This window comes from Homarus americanus, unplaced genomic scaffold (genome assembly GCF_018991925.1).
Source record: "Homarus americanus isolate GMGI-L3 unplaced genomic scaffold, GMGI_Hamer_2.0 scaffold824, whole genome shotgun sequence".
Taxonomy (NCBI): domain Eukaryota; kingdom Metazoa; phylum Arthropoda; class Malacostraca; order Decapoda; family Nephropidae; genus Homarus; species Homarus americanus.
The window spans coordinates 2,623,273-2,645,527 of record NW_024719328.1 but is presented as its reverse complement, the minus strand read 5'-3'; the positions used below and the strand labels follow the sequence as shown (position 1 = coordinate 2,645,527).

The 22,255-nt window shown below is 42.7% G+C and overlaps 3 protein-coding genes across 3 annotated transcripts; all 3 read right to left on the bottom strand.

Moving 5' to 3' along the window:
- Nucleotides 1-10,291: 10,291 nt before the first annotated feature.
- Nucleotides 10,292-12,970, bottom strand: LOC121860030 (proteoglycan 4-like). The gene is made up of 3 exons (XM_042357045.1): nt 12,419-12,970; nt 11,238-12,044; nt 10,292-11,182 (listed from the first exon to the last, which is right to left on the bottom strand). Exons 1-3 carry the CDS (start codon nt 12,968-12,970, stop codon nt 10,292-10,294), a joined length of 2,250 nt encoding a protein of 749 aa, XP_042212979.1.
- Nucleotides 12,971-14,509: 1,539 nt separating this feature from the next.
- On the bottom strand, nt 14,510-18,532 carry LOC121860029. Its single transcript, XM_042357044.1, has 3 exons — nt 18,417-18,532; nt 16,031-16,277; nt 14,510-15,904 (listed from the first exon to the last, which is right to left on the bottom strand). The coding sequence occupies exons 1-3, from the start codon at nt 18,530-18,532 to the stop codon at nt 14,510-14,512; spliced, it is 1,758 nt and encodes a 585-aa protein (XP_042212978.1).
- A 364-nt stretch (nt 18,533-18,896) lies between these two features.
- Nucleotides 18,897-21,483, bottom strand: LOC121860027 (putative leucine-rich repeat-containing protein DDB_G0290503). The gene is made up of 6 exons (XM_042357042.1): nt 21,196-21,483; nt 20,636-20,759; nt 20,065-20,252; nt 19,817-19,963; nt 19,318-19,589; nt 18,897-19,245 (listed from the first exon to the last, which is right to left on the bottom strand). The coding sequence occupies exons 1-6, from the start codon at nt 21,481-21,483 to the stop codon at nt 18,897-18,899; spliced, it is 1,368 nt and encodes a 455-aa protein (XP_042212976.1).
- Nucleotides 21,484-22,255: the final 772 nt, after the last annotated feature.

Genomic DNA, 22,255 nt, shown 5'->3' with positions numbered 1-22,255 from the left:
GATGGCAACGACCAAAGATTTTCGGGGTTCCGATAAATTTGTCGAGAGGACAGTTGTGAATAGGTCCTACATTCACCTTCGGAGGGAGGGGGCCCACCCACCAACCGATGAGTTCGGTGGATGGACGTTTGGAGACCGGGTTGATGCGGCGTTCCATGTCCAGTAGTTGTGGGAGAAGAGGGCGAAGATCGTCGATGGGGATCTCCCAGGGTACGTGGCGAACCATTACCTTGGTACGACGAGTTTCTGGGGTGATGATGGTGAACTTCAGCATCACCTCCCCCTGGGGAGCAGGAAAGCCCACCTGAGTGAGCAGGCGTACCGTCTCGTCCATTTGTGTGGTGACTATCACGGCTGTAGCACATCGGCGGAGGCGAAGTGTTGAGGCCTGAAGTGGAGAGCAGTGACGGAAGAACCAGGTCGTCCGTGTGCTCAGAGGCAAGTCCCGAGGAAAGGCGAGACGACGAAAGCGCGACGGGGCTGGGAGACGAAGGGAAACCCCTATGTCCATCGTCGGCGGAGGGTCGGTCATTGAGCCACATGTAAGCTCATTTGGAGACCCTGACGGCAGAAGGAGGCCACCCTCTACAGCCCCAGACGGGGTGCGAGAGGGAGCCGTAGCCCCTGCTGGAGACCCTGACTTCTGAGGTTTCTGCTTCTTAGACTTGTCTTCAAGATGAAAGTCGTCAGCATCATTGCCACCTACTGCCACCGTCTCAAGCGAACGGGAGCGTTTAACGGCGGGCATAGGGCACGTTGGCAACACTGCAGTCAGGTGGAGTGGTAACACGTCACTGCTACGTCACACTTCACATTGCACATGCGCAAACTTGAAAAAACTTCGACCAGAGGGACCGGGTTGTAGGACCGATGTTTTCATCCCCCCAAAAATGACAGTCCAAAAGTAAAAAAAAAAAAAAAAGATGCCACTGTGCTGATAACTGGGTCTTACTATAGTTCTCTGCACAGACTGGGATTAGTTGACTCACTGAATTCGCCAGAAATACGACTTTTAAGGAGAAGTCTCTTACAGCCTTCGTTGACACCTACGGCACGCATGCGCGTTCGAAAACTTCTCATCATCGTATTGCAGTCCCCTCGTAGTAGTCCAGAAGAAAGAAGGAGGTGTGAGAATTTGTGGTGATTACCGGCGGGTGAATGCTATCACCAAGGTGGATGCAGATTGATTGATTGATACGTTTATTGAGATACGAAAAACATTAATACATCTCACAGGGATGAAGTGACATAAGTCATCCCCACCACAGTCCAGGAATGTCCCTCTCAGGACTCACATAAATCCCTAATATTTCATATAATCAGTTATAGTACATATTTATATTCTAGATGAAAAATTTCTATATTTCTTTAATATTTCATCTATTTTCCTATTTTTAAACATCCACTCTATTTGCATGGGGACATTATTTATATGGGCATTTCTATATACATTAAGCAATGGGCATTCCAGTATATAATGTGGCAGGGTATGGGATCTGGATGTTCTACAAACTCTACATTCTTTATCCTGTTCACTTCTCTCAGCTCCAAGTTCCCAGTATTATTTATATCCTAATCTTAACCTCATATACACTGAATCTTTCCACCTACTCCTATCTTTCCCATATGTAAATTTTGTGTTCATGAGAACATGATGGTAATGTTTCATTGTTTCACTTTTCTGAAGGTTATAACCTTTGTAAGTAGTTTGTCGCTCTCCTCTGGCAAAACCATCAGTAATCCCTTGTACCCAACAGTTGTCAACATTTCCACAGCCTCCATGGTCCCCACTGTAAGATAAGGCTTGTGTGTGCCTTCTTTCAAAAGAGGCTCAAAGCTGCGATGCTCCCGTCCTAGTTGTACTGCCCATTTTAATTTTTCAAGGAAGGTCATCGGGCATGACTGTGGAAAAATTAATCTCTTCCTGACACGACCAACTTCACCTTGTGTGTGTTCTTGTCTGCTTCCTTCACCATACTTTGCTCTGTTCTTTCTTGTTATTTCCATTATTATTACCACCCACACACGTTTTTTGTCCTAGATGTTTTTGTCTCTTCTCCTCTCTCACTTCTCCGCTTTCACTGTCCTCTTGCCAGCTTGTCTCCCTCATCCTTTTAGAAATTTCTTTCTTTTTCACTACCTCTTCTTGTAGCTGTATTTTCTCACTTTCGAACTTCCCTTGTGCTTCATCACTCGTATTAGACTCATCACTACTCAACTCAAGGTCTTCAAGAACTGCGTCCAATACTATCTTTTCTTTACTCTTCCATGTAGAGTTCTTAAGTGATAATTCACTTTCCATGGGGCAATGTTGACATCCCACAACACCCAGCCAGGAGTGATGGGACCCCGAGCAGTTATTTTCGTGTGGTAAACAGTAAGTTCCCAACACCAAAGTTGCTTGACGATACATATTTTATCCTCAGGTCCTTATACACAAGTAGGTAAGTCTATATATCCTTCAGATAATGTAATAGGCTCGAAAACATCCCAAATTTGGGAGCTAGCACTCACAGCTGTGTTTACCAGTGCACGCCACCCAACCGAGCAGGAGCGTAGTCTTTGCTCGAATGTGGTGTGGATGCAGAGGCGATGTGTGACCAGAGGGTTATATTCTCCAGACTCTCCGGCTCAAAGGTATTCTCCAAATTAGATCTAACAAAAGATTTTTTTTCCAAATCCCTCTTCATCCTGACAGCCGACCAATTGCAGCTTTCAGCACTCCTAATGGGTTGTACCAGTATACAGTTCTCCCTTTTGGCCTTGTTAACAGTCCTGCTGCTTTCAACAGAGCAATGCGGAATGTCCTACACGATGTTCGCGGAGTGGAAGTCTTCGTGGATGATATCCTCATTCACACTGCCACAATTGAAGAGCATATTATTATCCTTGCACAAGTTTTTCAGAGGCTTCAAGATTTCAACCTTACAGAGATCAGCCGAGATCAAGTTCAATTTTTGGAACACACTGTGGGAGGAGGTAGATGCAGTTGCCAGCGAAACAAGATCAAGAAGGTTCAGGACTCTGAGAGGCCCACCACGAAAAAGCATGTAAGATCCTTCCTGGGTCTTACCGGATACAAACAAATTCCAATGGACATCTCACCATGAAGATTCATTCAACACCTTGAAAAATCTGTTATATAAACAACTAATTCTTCAGTTGCCTAATTTTGATAAACCTCTCATTCTCAGAACAGACGCTTCTCTGGACGGGATCGGAGCTGTACTTTTACAAGATAACGAGGGCGAAGTATATCCGGTGGCATACCATAGCAGAAAAATAAAGCCTGCAGAGAAGAATTACAGCACAGTTGAAAAGGAATTACTAGTCGTAGTGAAAGGTATAAAGAAATATTATTTTCATTTATATGGTGATTTTTTTTTTCGTATAACCAGATCACATGCCCTTAACAAGCCTCTGCACATCTAGAAACTCAAATGCAAGATTAACATGGCGGGCGTTATACCTCCCACAATTCAATCTCACAATTCGATATCTCAATGGAAATGCAAATGTCGGAGTTGATCTTCTTTCTAGACTAATGGTAAGGGATGTAGACACAGATGATTCAGTAGATGAACCAACGTCGGAAACAGGGCCCATAGAAGTATGTAATTTTCGTTTCCTAAAGAAAATTTTATTTTAGCGGGGTCTAATGTCATGCCATGACTGTGGACCAGCTGGTTTAGGACTCGTTGGGCTAGTTCAAGCAGTAATTACTGACGTCAATCAACGTCACAGCGCGTCATAGTGGAGCTGGCCAATGAGGCGGGACTATGAGGTGGTGTGACGAGAGTGAGCTAGCCGCCGCCGACCATCACCTCCAGTAGTCCGACTTCTGGCCTGGCCCTGTCAACACTCTGCCGAGAACCATGTGCTGTGGGAATCCTGCTGTGAACTGTGGGAGTACTGCCGTGAGCCGTGTACTATGGGAGTCATGCCGTGAGCCGTGTGCTATGGGAGTCCTGCCATGAGCCGTGTGCTGTGGGAATCCTGCCGTGCGCCGTTTGCTGTGGAAATCCTGCCGTGAGCCGTATGCTGTGGGAGTCCTGCTGTGAGTCGCGTGCGTCGTGGGAGTGCTGCCGTGCGTCATACCAGTGTTGTGCGTTTTGATTATTAAATAATTAAGTCCACCCTTACACCTTTTTAATAACAACCCCATTATTCTATTGGAAATAGCATAACAGTGATAAAATATACCAAATACAACTGCATTTGGGCCTTTCCATGAAGTTACTTTTTGAGCACTTCAGAAATCATTCATTTGAATATATTTTCTCTTCTCATTGTTTCGTCTGCATAGAAAACACAGGTGATCAATAGTGTCATCCTCCAAAGATGAGCACAAATTAGTAACAAACAGCCAGTAAACCATCTCTCTGCCTCGACAGTAGTAAAATATATGTTTCAATCCATTGTACTCGGATTACATGTATAAATAATTACCTGTTTAATCAACACCTGTGATGGATTCCCGCCTCGCGCAAACGTCTTCGTACTGTGCCGACACGTTCAACTGCTGCTTGCCGAACACTGTTGTCTTTCTGAGGAGTAGTAACTCTGGAACAGGGTCTTCTGTCTGAAGACATTGATAAACCGCATATAGTGAAACAGATTGCATACCAAAAATACCATTATTTATATTCTTAATATTATGAGTATGTCATCATTCATACAGTATAGTTTGTAACAGTTACATAGTAACAGAACAGATTATCGCAACTGTGACCAGCTGTGTAACCATTAGGTGACTGTTACCGTTGTATAACTGTTACATGTGAAGTTGTCATATATGTAGCGACCTGGGGACGTTACCACTTGTATTAGGCACTGGTGAAGTTGTTACCTTTATATTCTAGGTGCTTACTCCTTATACACTGAGCCAATTATCTTAGAGGCTGATAAGGCAAGTTAACTAAATATTGATCAAAGTATATTGGGTTTAGTAGCGAAACCCAAAGTGTTCATTGCTTATTTTATTATAAAAAAGGGATGATCTACACGGTCCCAAAGGCTATTCACTGTAATAGTCACTGTAGCTGTGAGTGCTACAATAAGACGGACGGAGCTATCTTAGATAAGCTCTAAAGAACGTCTGACTAGTATGAGATCTGAGTGGGCGCTACCTAGGATAGATGATCTATGACAGTGTTTTTCAAACTTTTTTTACTGCGACCCACAGCCAGAACAACAACTTGAATTGCGACCCATTAAACCTAAGTGTAATGATATGAAATGAGTAAATCAAAGACAAACACTGTTCACAATTTTCCTTTATTTAGCATCGACAAAATTCATGTAAATTTCTCATGATCCATTTATATTTGAATTATATGTATCCAATTGTATGAAAATAAAAATATTCTGATTTATTTTCGCGACCCACTGAAGGGTCGGGACCCATAGTTTGAAAACCCCTGATCTATGATATACTGAGGACACTCCTTGTGAGTGGAATTTACCCTTCACGTGCTCTAATCATGTCACCTCACAGCTACAGAATTTTACAGGGGGAGCTCGTTATATAATACACATATATTAACCCATATTTATATAATATGAGACTGGGGCTAATACATAACCATACATACCCAGTTGTGTCAAGTTTCCAGTTTTTCCTATCTTTGTGTCCACTTTGCTACAGTCTCACGCCAGGTGGACAAAAAAACGCCTCGGTCTACCCATGATTGGTTGTCTCATATTCACTGTGAATAGTTAAGGAGTAGTCAATAAGCAACAGCAACAACATGTTTATAACCTTTGTTGAATCGGATACCCGAAACGTTATTTGGACAGTCGTTAATATCACAGTTAGGGGTTTGATTCAATATATATTGGCGACGAACACTTCAGCCATAGGGGAGGGTGTGGTTCCAATGCCAGGTGAGGCGGATTGCCCTCTTTGATTTTTACCATGTTTTAGTTAGACGCATACATTTCCAAATACGACGAACTCCTTTACAAATAATAATTTTCCATGCGTGATTATGCAGCTTATTTCATGGCTGTTATATATTCATTATACAAATTTTAATATTCCCTGTTAGAAATAATGTGGATAGTTTTAGGCTTTATTGTGAGTGTGGTTTGTGGTGGTGGTCACTGCGGGAACGGTCACAGTTAAGCTCAGAGCCGTCATGAGTCATTCATGCAGATATCGAAGTTTGTAAAAGTTGATAAGATAACCTAATTAATATTACGTTATCTTGGAGGTGAGCTTAGAAATAACACACGGAATCTTCCTCAATATAATTATAATCATCCTACTCATATTCAATATAATGCCTAGGAAGCTGAGACAATGTCCTTAGTCTGGCCAGCCGCATTGCTGCCATTTTCCCCATTTATAATTGAACCACTTTTGAATAATACGACGCTAATGCATCATTTCTTATCAATACCATCATATCATTTAATCTATCAGACGATTTAATATTGTATTCTAGCATACAACAAACCCTTAAGAATAACATTTCTCCCCATACAACGTTTCACATGGAGGTATTGCCGAAAGTTAACAATAAGAGTTGCATGTCCACATAATACAGCGGACAATAACGTTTTGTTAGTATTTTCCAACTTAAAGAAACATCACAAATTATAAAGTATCTGCATTCACATAATGAGGATTGCTTACTAAACACGGTGCGCCTGTGTCTGAAACTGTGCCAGATGCTGACACCCCTCTACCCCCTTCTCCTGACGCTACCTCACCTCATACTCCAGTAGACAGCAGATACATCGTAATCTGTATTAAAACTAGAAAAAAAGAACTCCTGCACACTGATGTGTTATTTACATGGTATTGTTATTTAAAATAATTGTGTTTGAGAACTTCCTGGGTATGTTTTTATTGTTTATTGCACTTTATTAATATGACCATGCTTATGTAATTAGATTACAATGCATCCGTTATTCGTTGGATCATAAATGCAATCCCATCGTAAACGGGCATCATACGTAGAGGCCCCAGCCCATCCCCCTATCATCCCTGGAGTAAGTTGTTTCAGCAGCAGCAGGAGGGAAGGACGTGGAGAAATACTGCATGACCGATGCTCGTGTGTGCGACTTGGGGGAAGGAGGATTGTTTTGTTATTACTGTGGCCTATTATCTGGTGAATGCTGGTCAGTAAATATGTATAAAATGTTTCAGACCTGTAGCACAAGCTGGGAATACCATCCTAATGTGCGGTGATACAATCTACACCATACCTTGTGTTTTGTCCTATATATTTATATCCTTGCTTAATATATCGTGCGTTGTAATTGCGCAGGTAACTGCTTAATTCTCCCCACCCCTCTCGCCCCCTACACTCTGACCCTCGTCAACTCCCGTATAATAATAATAATAATAATAATAATAATAATAATAATAATAATAATAATAATAATAATAATGGTTGCCCCTCGTGTTTGAAGATGGCCGGCCCTAAGGCCACCTTGGCATGAATTTGTTTAAGGTGTAGAAGCTGTCGCCAACACAACAACCATACCCTAAGTTAACGAGTAGTATGACCCAGTGTCAAGGAATAATCCAAGAAGACTACATCTCGCCAACTGCAGTGGCTAACCATTGCCCTGGAACACGATCCACAAATCGATTAACATCCAGGTTCCCAATTACTGCTGTGTAGGCAGAGGCAAATGACATAAAGAAACTTGCCCATGGTTTCATCTCGCCCAATGATCGAACGCGGGTCCACTTGCTTGCGAGGCAAGCCTGCTGACCATTATACCACAGGTTATATTACCTCACCACCCACTCACTTGCCGGCCCCAGTCATCCCACCCATCTTCTCCTGCTCATTCGTGAATGCTTCGGATCCACGAGTCTTTTTTTTTTTTTTTTTTAGGTTATGGTGGGGAAAGGATGGAAGGCATGCTGGGGCTCAAGGCACAGCCAGACATGAGGGATGGAGAAGTCACAACATATAGTCGTGGGGGGAAAGGTTGGAAAAGAAGTTTAATGAGTTAAACAGAGGGGGACGACACCCCTTGTTTTACATATTACAGAGTTTGTTGGCTAACTAAGCTAACCTAGGATTTAGAATGAGGTTGCACAATGGTTATTTTAGTAGACAATGACTAGATTGATTTTACAATTACAAGTTTATTAACATCTTATACTGTATTACGTTATGGATCACTTGATTGTGACTTGTTAAATGTGAACTTATATCATCTAAGTTTTAATCTAAGGTGGATCACTGTGGCGGACATAGATGGGTCGCGGGTTGGGTTGTTGTAGTGCGGGCAGACTCCGGGGCCACCAGGCGTGGGGTCTCCCTCCGTTGATGTCTTCCCTGCGTAGGTGGTCTGGGCTGTGAGGGTCGTCCAGGAGCTTGTCCCACTCCTGCTCATTCGTGAATGCTTCGGATCCACGAGTCGATACTCCAGGGGCTCGCACTGCTTGGGAAGGGTAGTTTAACAACACTGACTGTCACAGGTGGAGGTGGAAAAGGCTGTACCAATATGATTAAATAGTATGTCACTACCGTAGAGTTTCATTCCACTTTCCAACATTCAATAAAAGTTGTATACTTAATAAATGATGATTTAATGTCTTCCATAAATTTCCACCATCTATCTCAGTTATTGGTTATCTCTTGTCATAACCAATCATTCATTACCTTTATTAACTGTTCGGTGAGGGTTCACAGATATGGACAGATATATTTAACACGTCTCCATACACGGACTTGCAATTTACATGGACATATGAGTCATTCGCCCACTTTTACGCCACAATATACAGTAATGTTGTAAAGACGGAGTATGTCAACCTGGGGACCGCCATGTTTAATTACACTACTATCGGTTGGCTTATCAGAGCCTTAATTCCTCCACTGATACATTTATTTCAATGGGGAAAAAACCACTTAGGTTCACTAGGCCAGCCAAGATTGCTCTTGTTGCAAGCACAATGTTATTTTTTCCACGGGCAATAATTAAGTTAATCTCTTACACTATTCAATTGTCATTGGGTATCACTGTCAGTCACACATACACTCAGCTCAGTATGGTGTAGCGAGAGATTGCTTATTCACTCCAAAGTCGAGGAAGTACTAGCTTATATAATTATGCAGTTGTCTTGGTTTCGCATACACCAAGAGCATTGAGGCACTGTTTAACCAGGCCCCACTTTTCCTTTAATGGAAATGATAATGGTATCAGACCCGTCGTACCTCACCCACTGCCTTATCTGTCCCTAAACCAACTCTCTAATCGGGTTGCATCAGGTGTACCTAGAGCTAACCTTAGCAGAAATAATGGTAGAATATTAATGGATAAGATTACTGGTAGGAAGGTCGGGTGAAGACAGAGGCTGAGGTAGATGAACGAAGCTAATAGTTGGGCCCTCGGAGACAATCAAAATCAAAGAGGATTGATAAATAAAACCCGAAAAAAAACATTAGGAGAAGGGGATCGGGGTCGCCAATCCTCAGACACGATGATGGATCCTTCACTGATTGATGGACAAAGTTGGGTTTCACGAGAAAGATTCAAATTTTGTTTATATAGCGTAGTGTGGGCGGAGCTTCTTGGCGTTATGTTGGTTTATCTATACTTCCGCTTGTTAGCTCTGACTTACAGTACCTTCAGTCGACCTTACTCAGTTGTTTTATAAGTCATACAGATACCTTTAGTGACTTCCTCGTCCCTGATTCTTTTAATTCTCACTTCTTATCATAAACACTTGAACACACATCACCTTTAACCAGCACTGTTCGTCTCCAACTACTTCTCACCATGAAGCATCGTCGCCTTCACCTTACTGAACACATTTTCTGTCATTGTCTTTAATTCATATAGCGTCAAACCGTATATTATACATATTATACATGCTCTCACTCTTCCCACTGGTACCATGACTCCTCTAACATGTACAGTATAATCCACACATTCATGAATAAATGATTATGAATTATCACGACTTTATACATTTGAAATGAAAATCTATAAAATGGTTAATTACAAGTTTGATGTAATTTCACAACGTAATATTATGATGAATAATTCCTAACTGTCTTTTTTTGAGGTGGAGTTTGTTGGGACGAGGATGTTGTAAACAGTTTTATGGGGCAGCATTATTTTGAAACATTGAATAAATTACCTTGGCTAAAAGTAAACCAAGTTTACGTAATGTGGTTCAGATATTATAAATCTCTTCCCTTGGGTAATTAATTCAGTAGTCTGTAAAAAGAGAGAGAGAGAGAAGAATAGATTAAATAGGATAAAAAATAATTTGAATTCCTCAACTGTAAAGTGAGGAACTTCCCACACCGCCTTAAGCGTTTTGTAGCCGTTCAGGCTTTGTCAGTACTGGTTCAGCCTTTATCAGTGTGCCTACATCTTCACCCTTTGTCAGTAAAGGTTCGGCCTTTGTCAGTACAGCTTCACCCTTTGTCAGTACAGGTTCAGTCTTTGTCAGTAGTGGCTCAGTCTTTGTCAGTGCATGTTCAGTCTTTGTCAGTAGAGGTTCAGTCTTTGTCAGTACAAGTTCGGCCTTTGTCGGTACAGGTTCTGCCTTTGTCAGTACAGGTTCAGACTTTGTCAGTACAGGTTCTGCCTTTGTCGGTACAGGTTCAGACTTTGTCAGTACAGGTTCAGCCTTTGTCGGTACAGGTTCTGCCTTTGTCAGTACAGGTTCTGCCTTTGTCGGTACAGGTTCAGACTTTGTCAGTACAGGTTCTGCCTTTGTCGGTACAGGTTCAGCCTTTGCCAGTACAAGTTCTGCCTTTGTCAGTACAGGTTCTGCCTTTGTCGGTACAGGTTCAGCCTTTGCCAGTACAAGTTCTGCCTTTGTCAGTACAGGTTCAGACTTTGTCAGTACAGGTTCTGCCTTTGTCGGTGCAGGTTCAGCCATTGTCAGTACAGGTTCATCCTTTGTCAGTATAGGTTCAGCCTTTGTCAGTACAGGTTCTGCCTCTGTCGGTACAGATTTAGCCTCTGCCAGTAGAGGTTCAGTCTTTGTCAGTGCATGCTCAGTCTTTGTCAGTAGAGGTTCAGTCTTTGTCAGTACAAGTTCAGCCTTTGTCAGTACAGGTTCAGTGTTTGTCAGTACATGTTCAGTCTTTGTTAGTAGAGGTTCAGTCTTTGTCAGTACATGTTCAGTCTTTGTCAGTAAAGGTTCAGCCTCTGTCAGTAAAGGTTCAACCTTTGTCGGTACTGATTCAGGCTTTTGGTAGTAGAGATTCAGTCTTTGTCAGTACAGGGTCAGTCTTTGTCAGTACAGGTTCAGCCTTTGCCAGTAGAGGTTCAGCCTTTGTCAGTACAGGTTCAGCCTTTGTCGCTACAGGTTCAGTCTTTGGTAGTAGAGGTTCAGTTTTTGTCAGTACAGATTCAGCCTTTGTCGGTACTGGTTCAGCCTTTGGTAGTAGAGGTTCAGTCTTTGTCAGTACAGGTTCAGCCTTTGTCAGTACAGGTTCTGCCTCTGTCGGTACAGGTTCAGCCTTTGTCAGTACAGGTTCTGCCTCTGTCAGTACAGGTTCAGACTTTGTCAGTACAGGTTCTCCCTTTCTCGGTACAGGTTTAGCCTTTGCCAGTACAAGTTCTGCCTTCGTCAGTACAGGTTCAGACTTTGTCAGTACAAGTTCAGTGTTTGTCAGTACATGTTCAGTCTTTGTCAGTATAGGTTCAGTCTTTGTCAGTACATGTTCAGTCTTTGTCAGTAAAGGTTCAGCCTCTGTCAGTAAAGGTTCAGCCATTGTCAGTACAGGTTCATCCTTTGTCAGTATAGGTTCAGCCTTTGTCAGTACAGGTTCTGCCTTTGTCAGTACAGGTTCAGTGTTTGTCAGTACATGTTCAGTCTTTGTCAGTAGAGGTTCAGTCTTTGTCAGTACATGTTCAGTCTTTGTCAGTAAAGGTTCAGCCTCTGTCAGTAAAGGTTCAGCCTTTGTCAGTACAGGTTCAGTGTTTGTCAGTACATGTTCAGTCTTTGTCAGTAGAGGTTCAGTCTTTGTCAGTACATGTTCAGTCTTTGTCAGTAAAGGTTCAGCCTCTGTCAGTAAAGGTTCAGCCTTTGTCGGTACTGATTCAGGCTTTTGGAAGTAGAGATTCAGTCTTTGTCAGTACAGGGTCAGTCTTTGTCAATACAGGTTCAGCCTTTGCCAGTAGAGGTTCAGCCTTTGTCAGTACAGGTTCAGCCTTTGTCAGTACAGGTTCAACCTTTGTCAGTACAGGTTCAGCCTTTGTTAGTACAGGTTCAGTACAGGTTCAACCTTTGCCAGTACAGGTTCAGCCTTTGTCAGTACAAGTTCAGCAGGTTCAAGTACAGGTTCAACCTTTGCCAGTACAGGTTCAGCCTTTGTCAGTACAGGTTCAGCCTTTGTCAGTATAGGTTCATCCTTTGCCAGTACAGGTTCAGCCTTTGTCAGTACAGGTTCAGCCTTTGTCAGTACAGGTTCAGCAGTACAGGTTCTGCCTTTGTCAGTATATGTTCAACCTTTGTCAGTACAGGTTCAGCCTTTGTCAGTACAGGTTCAACCTTTGTCAGTACATGTTCAGCCTTTGTCAGTATAGGTTCAACCTTTGCCAGTACAGGTTCAACCTTTGCCAGTACAGGTTCAGCCTTTGTCAGTACAGGTTCAGCCTTTGTCAGTATATGTTCAACCTTTGTCAGTACAGATTCAGCCTTTGTCAGTACAGGTTCAGCCTTTGTCGGTACAAGTTCAGTCTTTGGTAGTAGAGGTTCAGTTTTTGTCAGTACAGATTCAGCCTTTGTCGGTACTGGTTCAGCCTTTGGTAGTAGAGGTTCAGTCTTTGTCAGTACAGGTTCAGCCTTTGTCAGTACAGGTTCTGCCTCTGTCGGTACAGGTTCAGCCTTTGTCAGTACAGGCTCAGCCTTTGTCAGTACAGGTTTAGCCTCTGTCAGTAGAGGTTCAGCCTTTGTCAGTACAGGTTCAACCTTTGTCGGTACTGGTTCAGCCTTTGGTAGTAGAGGTTCAGTCTTTGTCAGTAGGTTCATCCTCTGTCAGTAGAGGTTCAGCCTTTCGTGGTAGAGGTTCAGCTTTGTCATTACATGTTCAGCCTTTGGTAGTAGAGGTTCAGCCTTTGTCAGTACAGGTTCTCCCTTTCTCGGTACAGGTTTAGCCTCTGTCAGTAGAGGTTCAGCCTTTGTCAGTACAGGTTCAACCTTTGTCGGTACTGGTTCAGCCTTTGGTAGTAGAGGTTCAGTCTTTGTCAGTATAGGTTCATCCTCTGTCAGTAGAGGTTCAGCCTTTCGTGGTAGAGGTTCAGCCTTTGTCAGTCCAGGTTCAGCCTTTGTCGGTATAGGTTTAGCCTCTGTCAGTAGAGAACATAAAAACATAAGAACATAAGAATGGAGGAAACTGCAGCGGGCCTATTGGCCCATACTGGGCAGTCCCGTTTACACCCAATTCCTATTGGTCATATAAGCATCCAACCTATGTTTGAAGTTATTCAGCGTATTCGAGATAATGATGATATTTGGTAACTTGTTCCATTCATCCACTATTCTGTTTCCAAACCAGTGTTTACCTATTTCGCGCCTAAATCTAAATTTGTCTAACTTAATACCATTGTTACGAGTTCGCTCCTGGTTGGATAGTTTGAGTACCTTTGTAATGTCGCCTTTGTTTAGCCCTGACTTCCATTTATACACCTCTGTCAGGTCGTCCCTCGCTCTTCGTCTCTCGAGGGAGTGCAAATTAAGATGCTTTAACCTGTCTCTATACTCAAGGTTCCTAATGCCCGGGATTAGTCTTGTCATTCTCCTCTGAATTCTTTCCAAGGATTCTATATCCATTCTGTAATACGGTGACCAGAACTGAACTGCGTAATCCAGGTGTGGTCTCACAAGCGCAAGATACAGTTTTAGGATGACCTCGCTAGTCTTGTAACGAACACTCCTTTGTATGAACCCATGTACTTTATTAGCCTTGTTACGAGCAAAAACACATTGTTTACTTGGCTTAAGGTTCCTACTTATCATTACTCCTAAATCTCTCCCGCAGTCGGATTTCTCTATGGCATCTTTGTTCATCTGGTATCTGGTTTCCCTGTTTACATCTCCTATACTGGGTACTTTACATTTGTCCACTTTGAATTTCATCTGCCATTTCTCAGACCATTCGAAATTTTTTTTTAGATCTTCCTGTAGGTTTGCGGAGTCCTCGTCAGATTTAATAACACGTCCTATTTTAGTGTCATCATCAAATTTACTTATGTTGCTGCCTATGCCGATATCTATATCGTTTATGTGTATAATAAATAATAATGGTCCAAGTACTGAGCCTTGGGAACTCCACTAGTGACGTTGCTCCAATGGGACGTAGTGCCGTTAATGCTCACCCGCTGTTTCCTGTCCTCTAACCACGCCCTAATCCATTTAAGGATATTACCTTTGATGCCATGTGCTTCTACCTTTCTTATTAGTCTTTCGTGGGGGACTCTGTCGAAGGCTTTGCTTAAGTCGAGATATACCACATCATAATTGTGCCCCTCGTCCACCGATTCAAAAACTGATGAAAAGAATGTTAATTGATTAGTTACACATGAACGCCCGCTTATGAATCCTTTCGTGGTAGAGGTTCAGCCTTTCTCGGTACAGGTTAACCTCTGTCAGTAGAGGTTCAGCATTTCGTGGTAGAGGTTCAGCCTTTGTCAGTACATGTTCAGCCTCTGTCAGTACAGGTTCAGCCTTTGTCACTACATGTTCAGCCTTTGTCAATACAGGTTCAGCCTCTGTCAGTACAGGTTCAGCCTTTGTCAATACAGGTTCAGCCTTTTGCAGTACAAGTTCAGCCTTTGTCACTACATGTTCAGCCTTTGTCACTACATGTTCAGCCTTTGTCACTACATGTTCAGCCTTTGTCAATACAGGTTCAGCCTCTGTCAGTACAGGTTCAGCCTTTGTCAATACAGGTTCAGCCTTTTGCAGTACAAGTTCAGCCTTTGTCAGTACAGGTTCAGCCTTTGGTAGTAGAGGTTCAGCCTTTGTCAATACAGGTTCAGCCTTAATCAGTCCAAATTCAGCGTTTGTCGGTACAGGTTCATCCTTTGTCAGTACAGGTTCAGCCTTTGGTAGTAGAGGTTTAGTTTTTGTTAATACAGGTTCAGCCTTTGTCAGTACAGGTTCAGCCTCTGGTAGTAGAGGTTCAGTCTTTGTCAGTACAGGTTCAGCCTTTGTCAGTACAGGTTCAACCTTTGTCAGTAAAAGTTCAGCCTTTGTTATTACAGGTTCAACCTTTGCCAGTACAGGTTCAACCTTTGCCAGTACAGGTTTAGCCTTTGTCAGTACAAGTTCAGCCTTTGTCAGTATAGGTTCAACCTTTGTCAGTACAGGTTCTGCCTTTGTCAGTACAGGTTCAGCCTTTGTCAGTACAGGTTCAGCCTTTGTCAGTACAGGTTCTGCCTTTGTCAGTATATGTTCAACCTTTGTCAGTACAGGTTCAGCCTTTGTCAGTACATGTTCAACCTTTGTCAGTACATGTTCAGCCTTTGTCAGTATAGGTTCAACCTTTGCCAGTACAGGTTCAACCTTTGACAGTACAGGTTCAGCCTTTGTCAGTACAGGTTCAGCCTTTGTCAGTATATGTTCAACCTTTGTCAGTACAGGTTCAGCCTTTGTCAGTACAGGTTCAGCCTTTGTCAGTACATGTTCAGCCTTTGTCTGTATAGGTTCAACCTTTGCCAGTACAGGTTCAGCCTTTGTCAGTACATGTTCAGCCTTTGTCAGTACAGGTTCAACCTTTGCCAGTACAGGTTCAACCTTTGCCAGTACAGGTTCAGCCTTTGTCAGTACAGGTTCAACCTTTGCCAGTACAGGTTCAACCTTTGTCAGTACATGTTCAGCCTTTGTCAGTACAGGTTCAACCTTTGCCAGTACAGGTTCAGCCTTTGTCAGTACATGTTCAGCCTTTGTCAGTACAGGTTCAACCTTTGCCAGTACAGGTTCAGCCTTTGTCAGTACAGGTTCAGCCGTTGTTCATTTTGTCAGTACAGGTTCAACCTTTGCCAGTACAGGTTCAGCCTTTGTCAGTACATGTTCAGCCTTTGTCAGTACATGTTCAGCCTTTGTCAGTACAGGTTCAACCTTTGCCAGTAAAGGTTCAACCTTTGCCAATACAGGTTCAGCCTTTGTCAGTACAGGTTCAGCCTTTGTCAGTACATGTTCAGCCTTTGTCAGTACAGGTTCAACCTTTGCCAGTACAGGTTCAACCTTTGCCAGTACAGGTTCAACCTTTGCCAGTACAGGTTCAACCTTTGCCAGTACAGGTTCAGCCTTTATCAGTACATGTTCAGCCTTTATTCTACAACCGTTAAAGTAAGTAATGCATCATACACGCCTTAAACAATTTCATGACCAGGTCACTTAATTGTAATGAATTCAGGGAGAAACAAGTTTGCCAGCCATCACACTTCTTACTAACTAGTTTATATTTTATATCACGTTTATGAAGTAGAGGAACTCATGGCCTGGGGATATATTTAGTTATGACCAACTCGAATACGATCTGGAAACCTCGTATATGGGTTCCGAAGCAACAGTGAAGACTTATTCTCAGATATATAAACACCGTGACTCACAGGCTGGTCATCTGCCATTGGGTCATCCAAGCATATTACTTCCGTTCTTGTCTTCAACAGTGTTTCCGACCCTTCCTTTTAGGTATATAAACAAAAGTAATTTATTTATACATGGTGTAATATACTTTATTATTGAACAGTTATCAGATTTAAATTCCTTCTATTTCTGTGACATATTTGATTATACATTATTAGGAGTCGATCGATATCAGAAATGGTGATGTGATCCCTATACTGGCATGGTACCAGAGTTTGACAGTTCTTTAAAAAGAATTGCAGAGTTAGCAAGAATCTGCAGGAGCCGGCATGTGAGGAAAGTTTGTAATAAATGCAGAAAAAGACAAGGAAGTTTCTTGAGAAACTGCGGAGTTCGGAACTAGTGGAATAATTTTACTGCTCCGGAGATTTTATCACTTAATGAGATGTCAGAAAAAGATATCCAAGAGATTTTTGCAGAAAGAGGCAGAGCAGCGGGACTTGTGTTCATATGTAACGAGATATTTTTACTCTACTGTTTGTTGACTCATCTTAATATAACATTATAAAAATACTGACTGATTATTATCATTTTAATATTTAATAAATAACAGGATAAAAACAACAGTCAAAATGTTAATGCAACAAGGAAAACGTAAAATGAAAAAAGTATAATATAAAACAATGTATTAACAAGAGGGAATAATTAAAGTTGTACAGTATGTTCCCTGCCTGACACTTACCATCTTGGGTAGCCATGTTCCCTGCAGTAGGCAGCTATCAAACAGGGAGGTACTACCGCCTGGGAAGATATTGGAAGCATAATGTGTTGTCTAATGGTAGACCCTGCTACCATATGGCATCACGAAAATTGTGACCAAGTCCCAGATTGCTTATCTGACTTTCTACCTCATTTACACACAATTGCAGGGTCTCAGTTGTTTCTCTTCCTTTTGACGACACATCATACATACTGTATATAGTTTCTCACTCTTGATTTTTTTTATTTAAGGTTATTATTATTATTTTTATTATATAATTTTTTATTATAATTTTTATTGATTATTATTATTATTATTATTATTATTATTGCTGTTGTTGTTGTTGTTGTTGTTGTTGTTGTTGTTGTTGTTGTTGTTGTCGTAGTTTACAATTACTATTATTATTATAATTATTATTATTAGTATTATTTATAATTTTTATTATTTATAATTATTATTATTATTATTATTATTATTATTATTATTATTATTATTATTATTATTATTATTATTATTATTATTTTTATTTTTATTATTATTATTATTATTATTATTATTATTATTATTATTATTATTATTATTATTATTATTATTATTATTATTATTATTTATAATTTTTATATTTATAATAATTATTATGATTATTATTATTATTATTATTATTATTATTATTATTATTATTATTATTATTATTTATAATTTTTATTATTTATCATCATCATCATCATCATCATCATCATCATTATTATAATTATTTATAATTTTTATATTTATAATAATAATTATTATGATTATTATTATTATTATTATTATTATTATTATTATTATTATTAATATTAATATTATAATCATTATTATTATTATTATTATTATTATAATTATTATTTTTATTATTATTGTTATTATTATTATAATTATTATTATTATTATTATTATTATTTTTATTATTATTAATATTATTATTGTTATTATTATTATTATTATTATTATTATTATTATTATTATTATTATTATTATTACTACCAGGCCGTGATGTGAGTCAGTGCCCTGTGCCCCGGTGGGCTAATCTTAAAAAAACATCTTGCAGAGACATATTCCTTGTTTGAAGGATGTAGTTGTCATTACACTGAAACCGTCGTAACGTTGAAGGTTGTTGTTACGCTGCTGAAGGTTGTCTTCACGCTGCTGGTGGTTGTCGTCACGCTGCTGAAGATTGTCGTCACGCTGATGAAGGTTGTCATCACGCTGATGAACGTTGTCGTCACGCTGCTGAAGGTTGTCGTCATGCTGCTGAAGGTTGTCGTCACGCTGCTCAAGGCTGTCGTCACGCAGCTGAAAGTTATTGTCACACTGCTGAAGGTTGTCGTCACGCTGCTGAAGGTTGTCATCACGCTGTTGAAAGTTGTTGTCACGCTGCTGAAGGTTGTCGTCACGCTGTTGAAGGTTGTCGTCACGCTGTTGAAGGTTGTCATCACGCTGTTGAAGGTTGTTGTCACGCTGCTGAAGGTTGTCGTCACGCTGTTGAAGGTTGTCGTCACGCTGTTGAAGGTTGTCGTCACGCTGTTGAAGGTTGTCGTCACGCTGTTGAAGGTTGTCGTCACGCTGCTAAAGGCTGTCGTCACGCTGTTGAAGGTTGTCGTCACATTGTTGAAAGTTGTTGTCATGATGCTGAAGGTTGTCCTCACGCTGCTGAAGGTTGTCTCCACACTGCTGAAGGTTATTGTCACGCGGCTGAAGGTTGTCGTCATGCTGCTGAAGGTTGTCTCCACACTGCTGAAGGTTATTGTCACGCGGCTGAAGGTTGTCGTCACGCTGCTGAAGGTTGTTGTCACGCTGCTGAAAGTTGTCGCCACGTTGCTGAAGGTTGTCGTCACGCTGCTCAAAGTTGTCGCCACGTTGCTGAAGGTTGTCGTCAAGCTGCTGAAGGTGGTCGTCACGCTGTTGAAAGTTGCCTCTACACTGTTGAAGGTTGTAGTCACTCTGTTGAAGGTTGTAGTCACTCTGATGAAGGTTGTCGTCACACTACTGAAGGTTGTCGTCACGCTGATGAAGGTTATCGTCACGCTGTTGAAAGTTGTCGTCACACTGCTGAAGTTTGTCGTCACGAAGCTGAAGGTTGTCACAACGCTGTTGAAGGTTTTCCTCACACTGCTGAAGGTTGTCATCACACTGCTGAGGGTTATCGTCAGGCTGTTGAAGGTTATCCTCACGCTGCTGAAGATTATCGTCACGCTGCTGAAGGTTGTCGTCAGGCTGTTGAAGGTTGTTGTCACGCTCATTAACGTTGTCGTCACGCTGCTGAAAGTTGTCGAAAGCTGCTGAAGGTTGTCGTCACGCTGCTGAACGTTAGCCGTCACCTGATGAAGGATGTCGTCACGCTGATCAACGTTGTCGTTTTCATGATGCTGAAGATTATCGTGACGCTGCTGAAGGTTGTCGTCACGCTGCTGAAGGTTATCGTCACTGCTGAAGGTTGTCATCACACTGCTGAAGGTTGTCGTCACGCTGCTGAAGGTTGTCGTCACGCTGCTGATGGTCGCCACGCTGTTGAAGGTTGTCGTCACGCTACTGAAGGTTGTCGTCACGCTGCTAAAGGTGTCGTCACGCTGTTGAAGTTGGTCGTCACGCTGTTGAAAGTTGTTGTCATGATGCTGAAGGTTGTCTCTACGCTGCTGAAGGTTGTCGTCACGCTGTTGAAGGTTGTCGTCACGCTACTGAAGGTTGTCGTCACGCTGCTTGGCTGTCGTCACGCTGTTGAAGGTTGTCGTCACGCTGTTGAAAGTTGTTGTCTGCGATGCTGAAGGTTGTCACGCTGCTGAAGGTTGTCGTCACGCTGTTGAAAGTTGTTGTCACGCTGCTGAAGGTTATCGTCACGCTGTTGAAAGTTGTTGTCACGATGCTGAAGGCTGTCGTCACGCTGTTGAAGGTTGTCGTCACGCTGTTGAAAGTTGTTGTACGCTGCTGAAGGTGGTATCGTCACGCTGTTGAAAGTTGTCGTCACGCTGCTGAAGGTTGTCGTCACGCTGGTGAACGTTATTGTCAGGCTGCTGAAGGTTGTCCCCGCTGCTGAAGGTTGTCGTCACGCTGCAGAATTTATCGTCACGCTGCTGAAGGTTGTCGTCACGCTGCTGAAGGTTGTCACGCTGCTCGGTTGTCGTCACGCTGCTCGTGTATCACGCTGTGAAAGTTATTGTCACGCTGCTGAAGGTTGTCGTCACGCTGTTGAAGGTTGTCGTCACGCTGTTGAAGGTTGTCGTCACGCTGCTGAAGGTTGTCGTCACGCTGTTGAAGGTTGTCGTCACGCTGTTGGATGTTGTCGTCACGCTGTTGAAGGTTGTCGTCACGCTGCTGAAATCTATCGTCACGCTGCTGAACGTTGTCGTCGCTGTTGAAGGTTGTCGTCACGCTGCTGAAGGTTGTCGTCAGCTGTTGAAAATTGTTTTCATGATGCTGAAGGTTGTCCTCACGCTGTTGAATGTGTCGTCACGCTGTTGAAGGTTGTCGTCACGCTGTTGAAGGTTGTCGTCACGCTGCTGAAAGTTATCGTCACGCTGCTGAACGTTGTCGTCACGCTGTTGAAGGTTGTCGTCACGCTGCTGAAGGTTGTCGTCACATTGTTGAAAGTTTGTCATGATGCTGAAGGTTGTCCTCACGCTGTTGAAGGTTGTCGTCACGCTGCTGAACGTTGTCGTCACGCTGTTGAAAGTTATCGTCACGCTGCTGAACGTTGTCGTCACGCTGCTGAAGGTTGTCGTCACGCTGCTGAAGGTTATCGTCACGCTGCTGAAGGTTATCATCACGCTGTTGAAGGTTGTCATCACGCTGCAGAATATATCGTGACGCTGCTGAAGGTTGTCGTCACGCTGTTGAAGGTTGTCGTCACGCTGCTGAAAGTTATTGTCACGCTCCTGAAGGTTGCTGCACGCTGCTGAAGGTTGTCGCCGCTGTTGAAGGTTGTTGTCACGCTGCTGATTGTGTCACGCTGCTGACGGCTGTCATCACGCTGCTGTAGGTTATTGTCACGCTGCTGAATGTTGTCGGTCACGCTGCTGAAGATTATTGTCACGCTGGTGAAGGTTGTCGTCACCCTGTTGAAGGTTGTTGTCACGCTGCTGATTGTTGTTGTCACGCTGCTGAAGGTTGTCGTCACGCTGCTCAAGGTTGTCGTCACGTTGCTGAACGTTGTCGCCATGCTGAAGGTTGTCATCACGCTGCTAGGTGTGTCGTCACGCTGCTGAAGGTTGTCCTCGCTGCTAAAGGTTTGTCATCACGCTGACCAAGTTGTCGTCACGCTGCTGAATGGTTGTCATCACGCTGCTGGAGGTTGTCGTCACGCTGCTGAAGGTTGTCGTCACGCTGCTAGGTTATCGCCACGCTGTTGAAGGTTGTCGTCACGCTGCTGAAGGTTGTCGTCACGCTGTTGAAGGTGCTCGTCACGCTGCTCAAGAATTTTATAATGGGCTGAAGGTAATTATTACGCTGCTGAGGTTATCGTCACGCTGCTGAAGGTTGTCGTCACGCTGCTGAAGGTAATTAACGCTGCTGAAGGTTATCGTCACGCTGCTGGGGTTGTCATCACGCTGCTGAAGGTTGTCGTCACGCTTGAATGTTTTTGTCACTGCTGAAGGTTGTCGTCACGCTGCTGAAGGTTGTCATCACGTTGCTGAAGGTTGTCGTCACGCTGGGGTTTTCGTCGTGAAGGTTGTCGTCACTCTGCTGAAGGTTATCATCACGCTGAGTTTTCGTCACGTGGGGTTGTCGTCAAGCTGCTGGAGTGTCGTCACGCTGCTGAGATTGTCGTCACGCTGCTGAAGGTTATCGTCACGCTGCTGGAGGTTGTCGTCACGATGCTCGAGGTTGTCGTCACGCTGTAAGTTAAAGTCACCCTGCTGAAGGTTGTCGTCACATTGCTGAAGGTTGTCGTCCCGCTGCTGAAGGTTGTCTTCGCGCTGCAGGAGGTTGTC

Bases quoted from the DNA above. Each gene is read 5' to 3' on its own strand.
- LOC121860030 (XM_042357045.1), bottom strand. From the start codon at position 12,970: ATGAACCTACTGACAAAGACTGAACCTCTACTACCAAAGGCTGAACCA. The intron at 12,045-12,418 runs GTACTGCTGAAC...TACTTCCAAAAG, and splicing joins TACTGACAAAGGCAGAACCT to CCTGAATCAGTACCGACAAA. The intron at 11,183-11,237 runs GTACTGACAAAG...TACTACCAAAAG, and splicing joins TACTGGCAAAGGCTGAACCT to CCTGAATCAGTACCGACAAA.
- LOC121860029 (XM_042357044.1), bottom strand. From the start codon at position 18,532: ATGACAACCTTCATCAGCGTGACGACAATCTTCAGCAGCGTGACGACA. The intron at 16,278-18,416 runs GTAATGACAACT...TAACGGTTGTAG, and splicing joins AACGTTACGACGGTTTCAGT to AATAAAGGCTGAACATGTAC. The intron at 15,905-16,030 runs GTACTGACAAAG...GTACTGGCAAAG, and splicing joins TACTGACAAAGGCTGAACAT to GTTGAACCTGTACTGACAAA.
- LOC121860027 (XM_042357042.1), bottom strand. From the start codon at position 21,483: ATGGCGACAACGTTCAGCAACGTGACGACAACCTTGAGCAGCGTGACG. The intron at 19,964-20,064 runs GCGTGACGACAA...GACAACCTTCAG, and splicing joins GCAGACAACAACTTTCAACA to CAGCGTAGAGACAACCTTCA. The intron at 19,246-19,317 runs GTAGTGTGACGA...TCAACAGTGTAG, and splicing joins CAGCGTGACGACAACCTTCA to AGGCAACTTTCAACAGCGTG.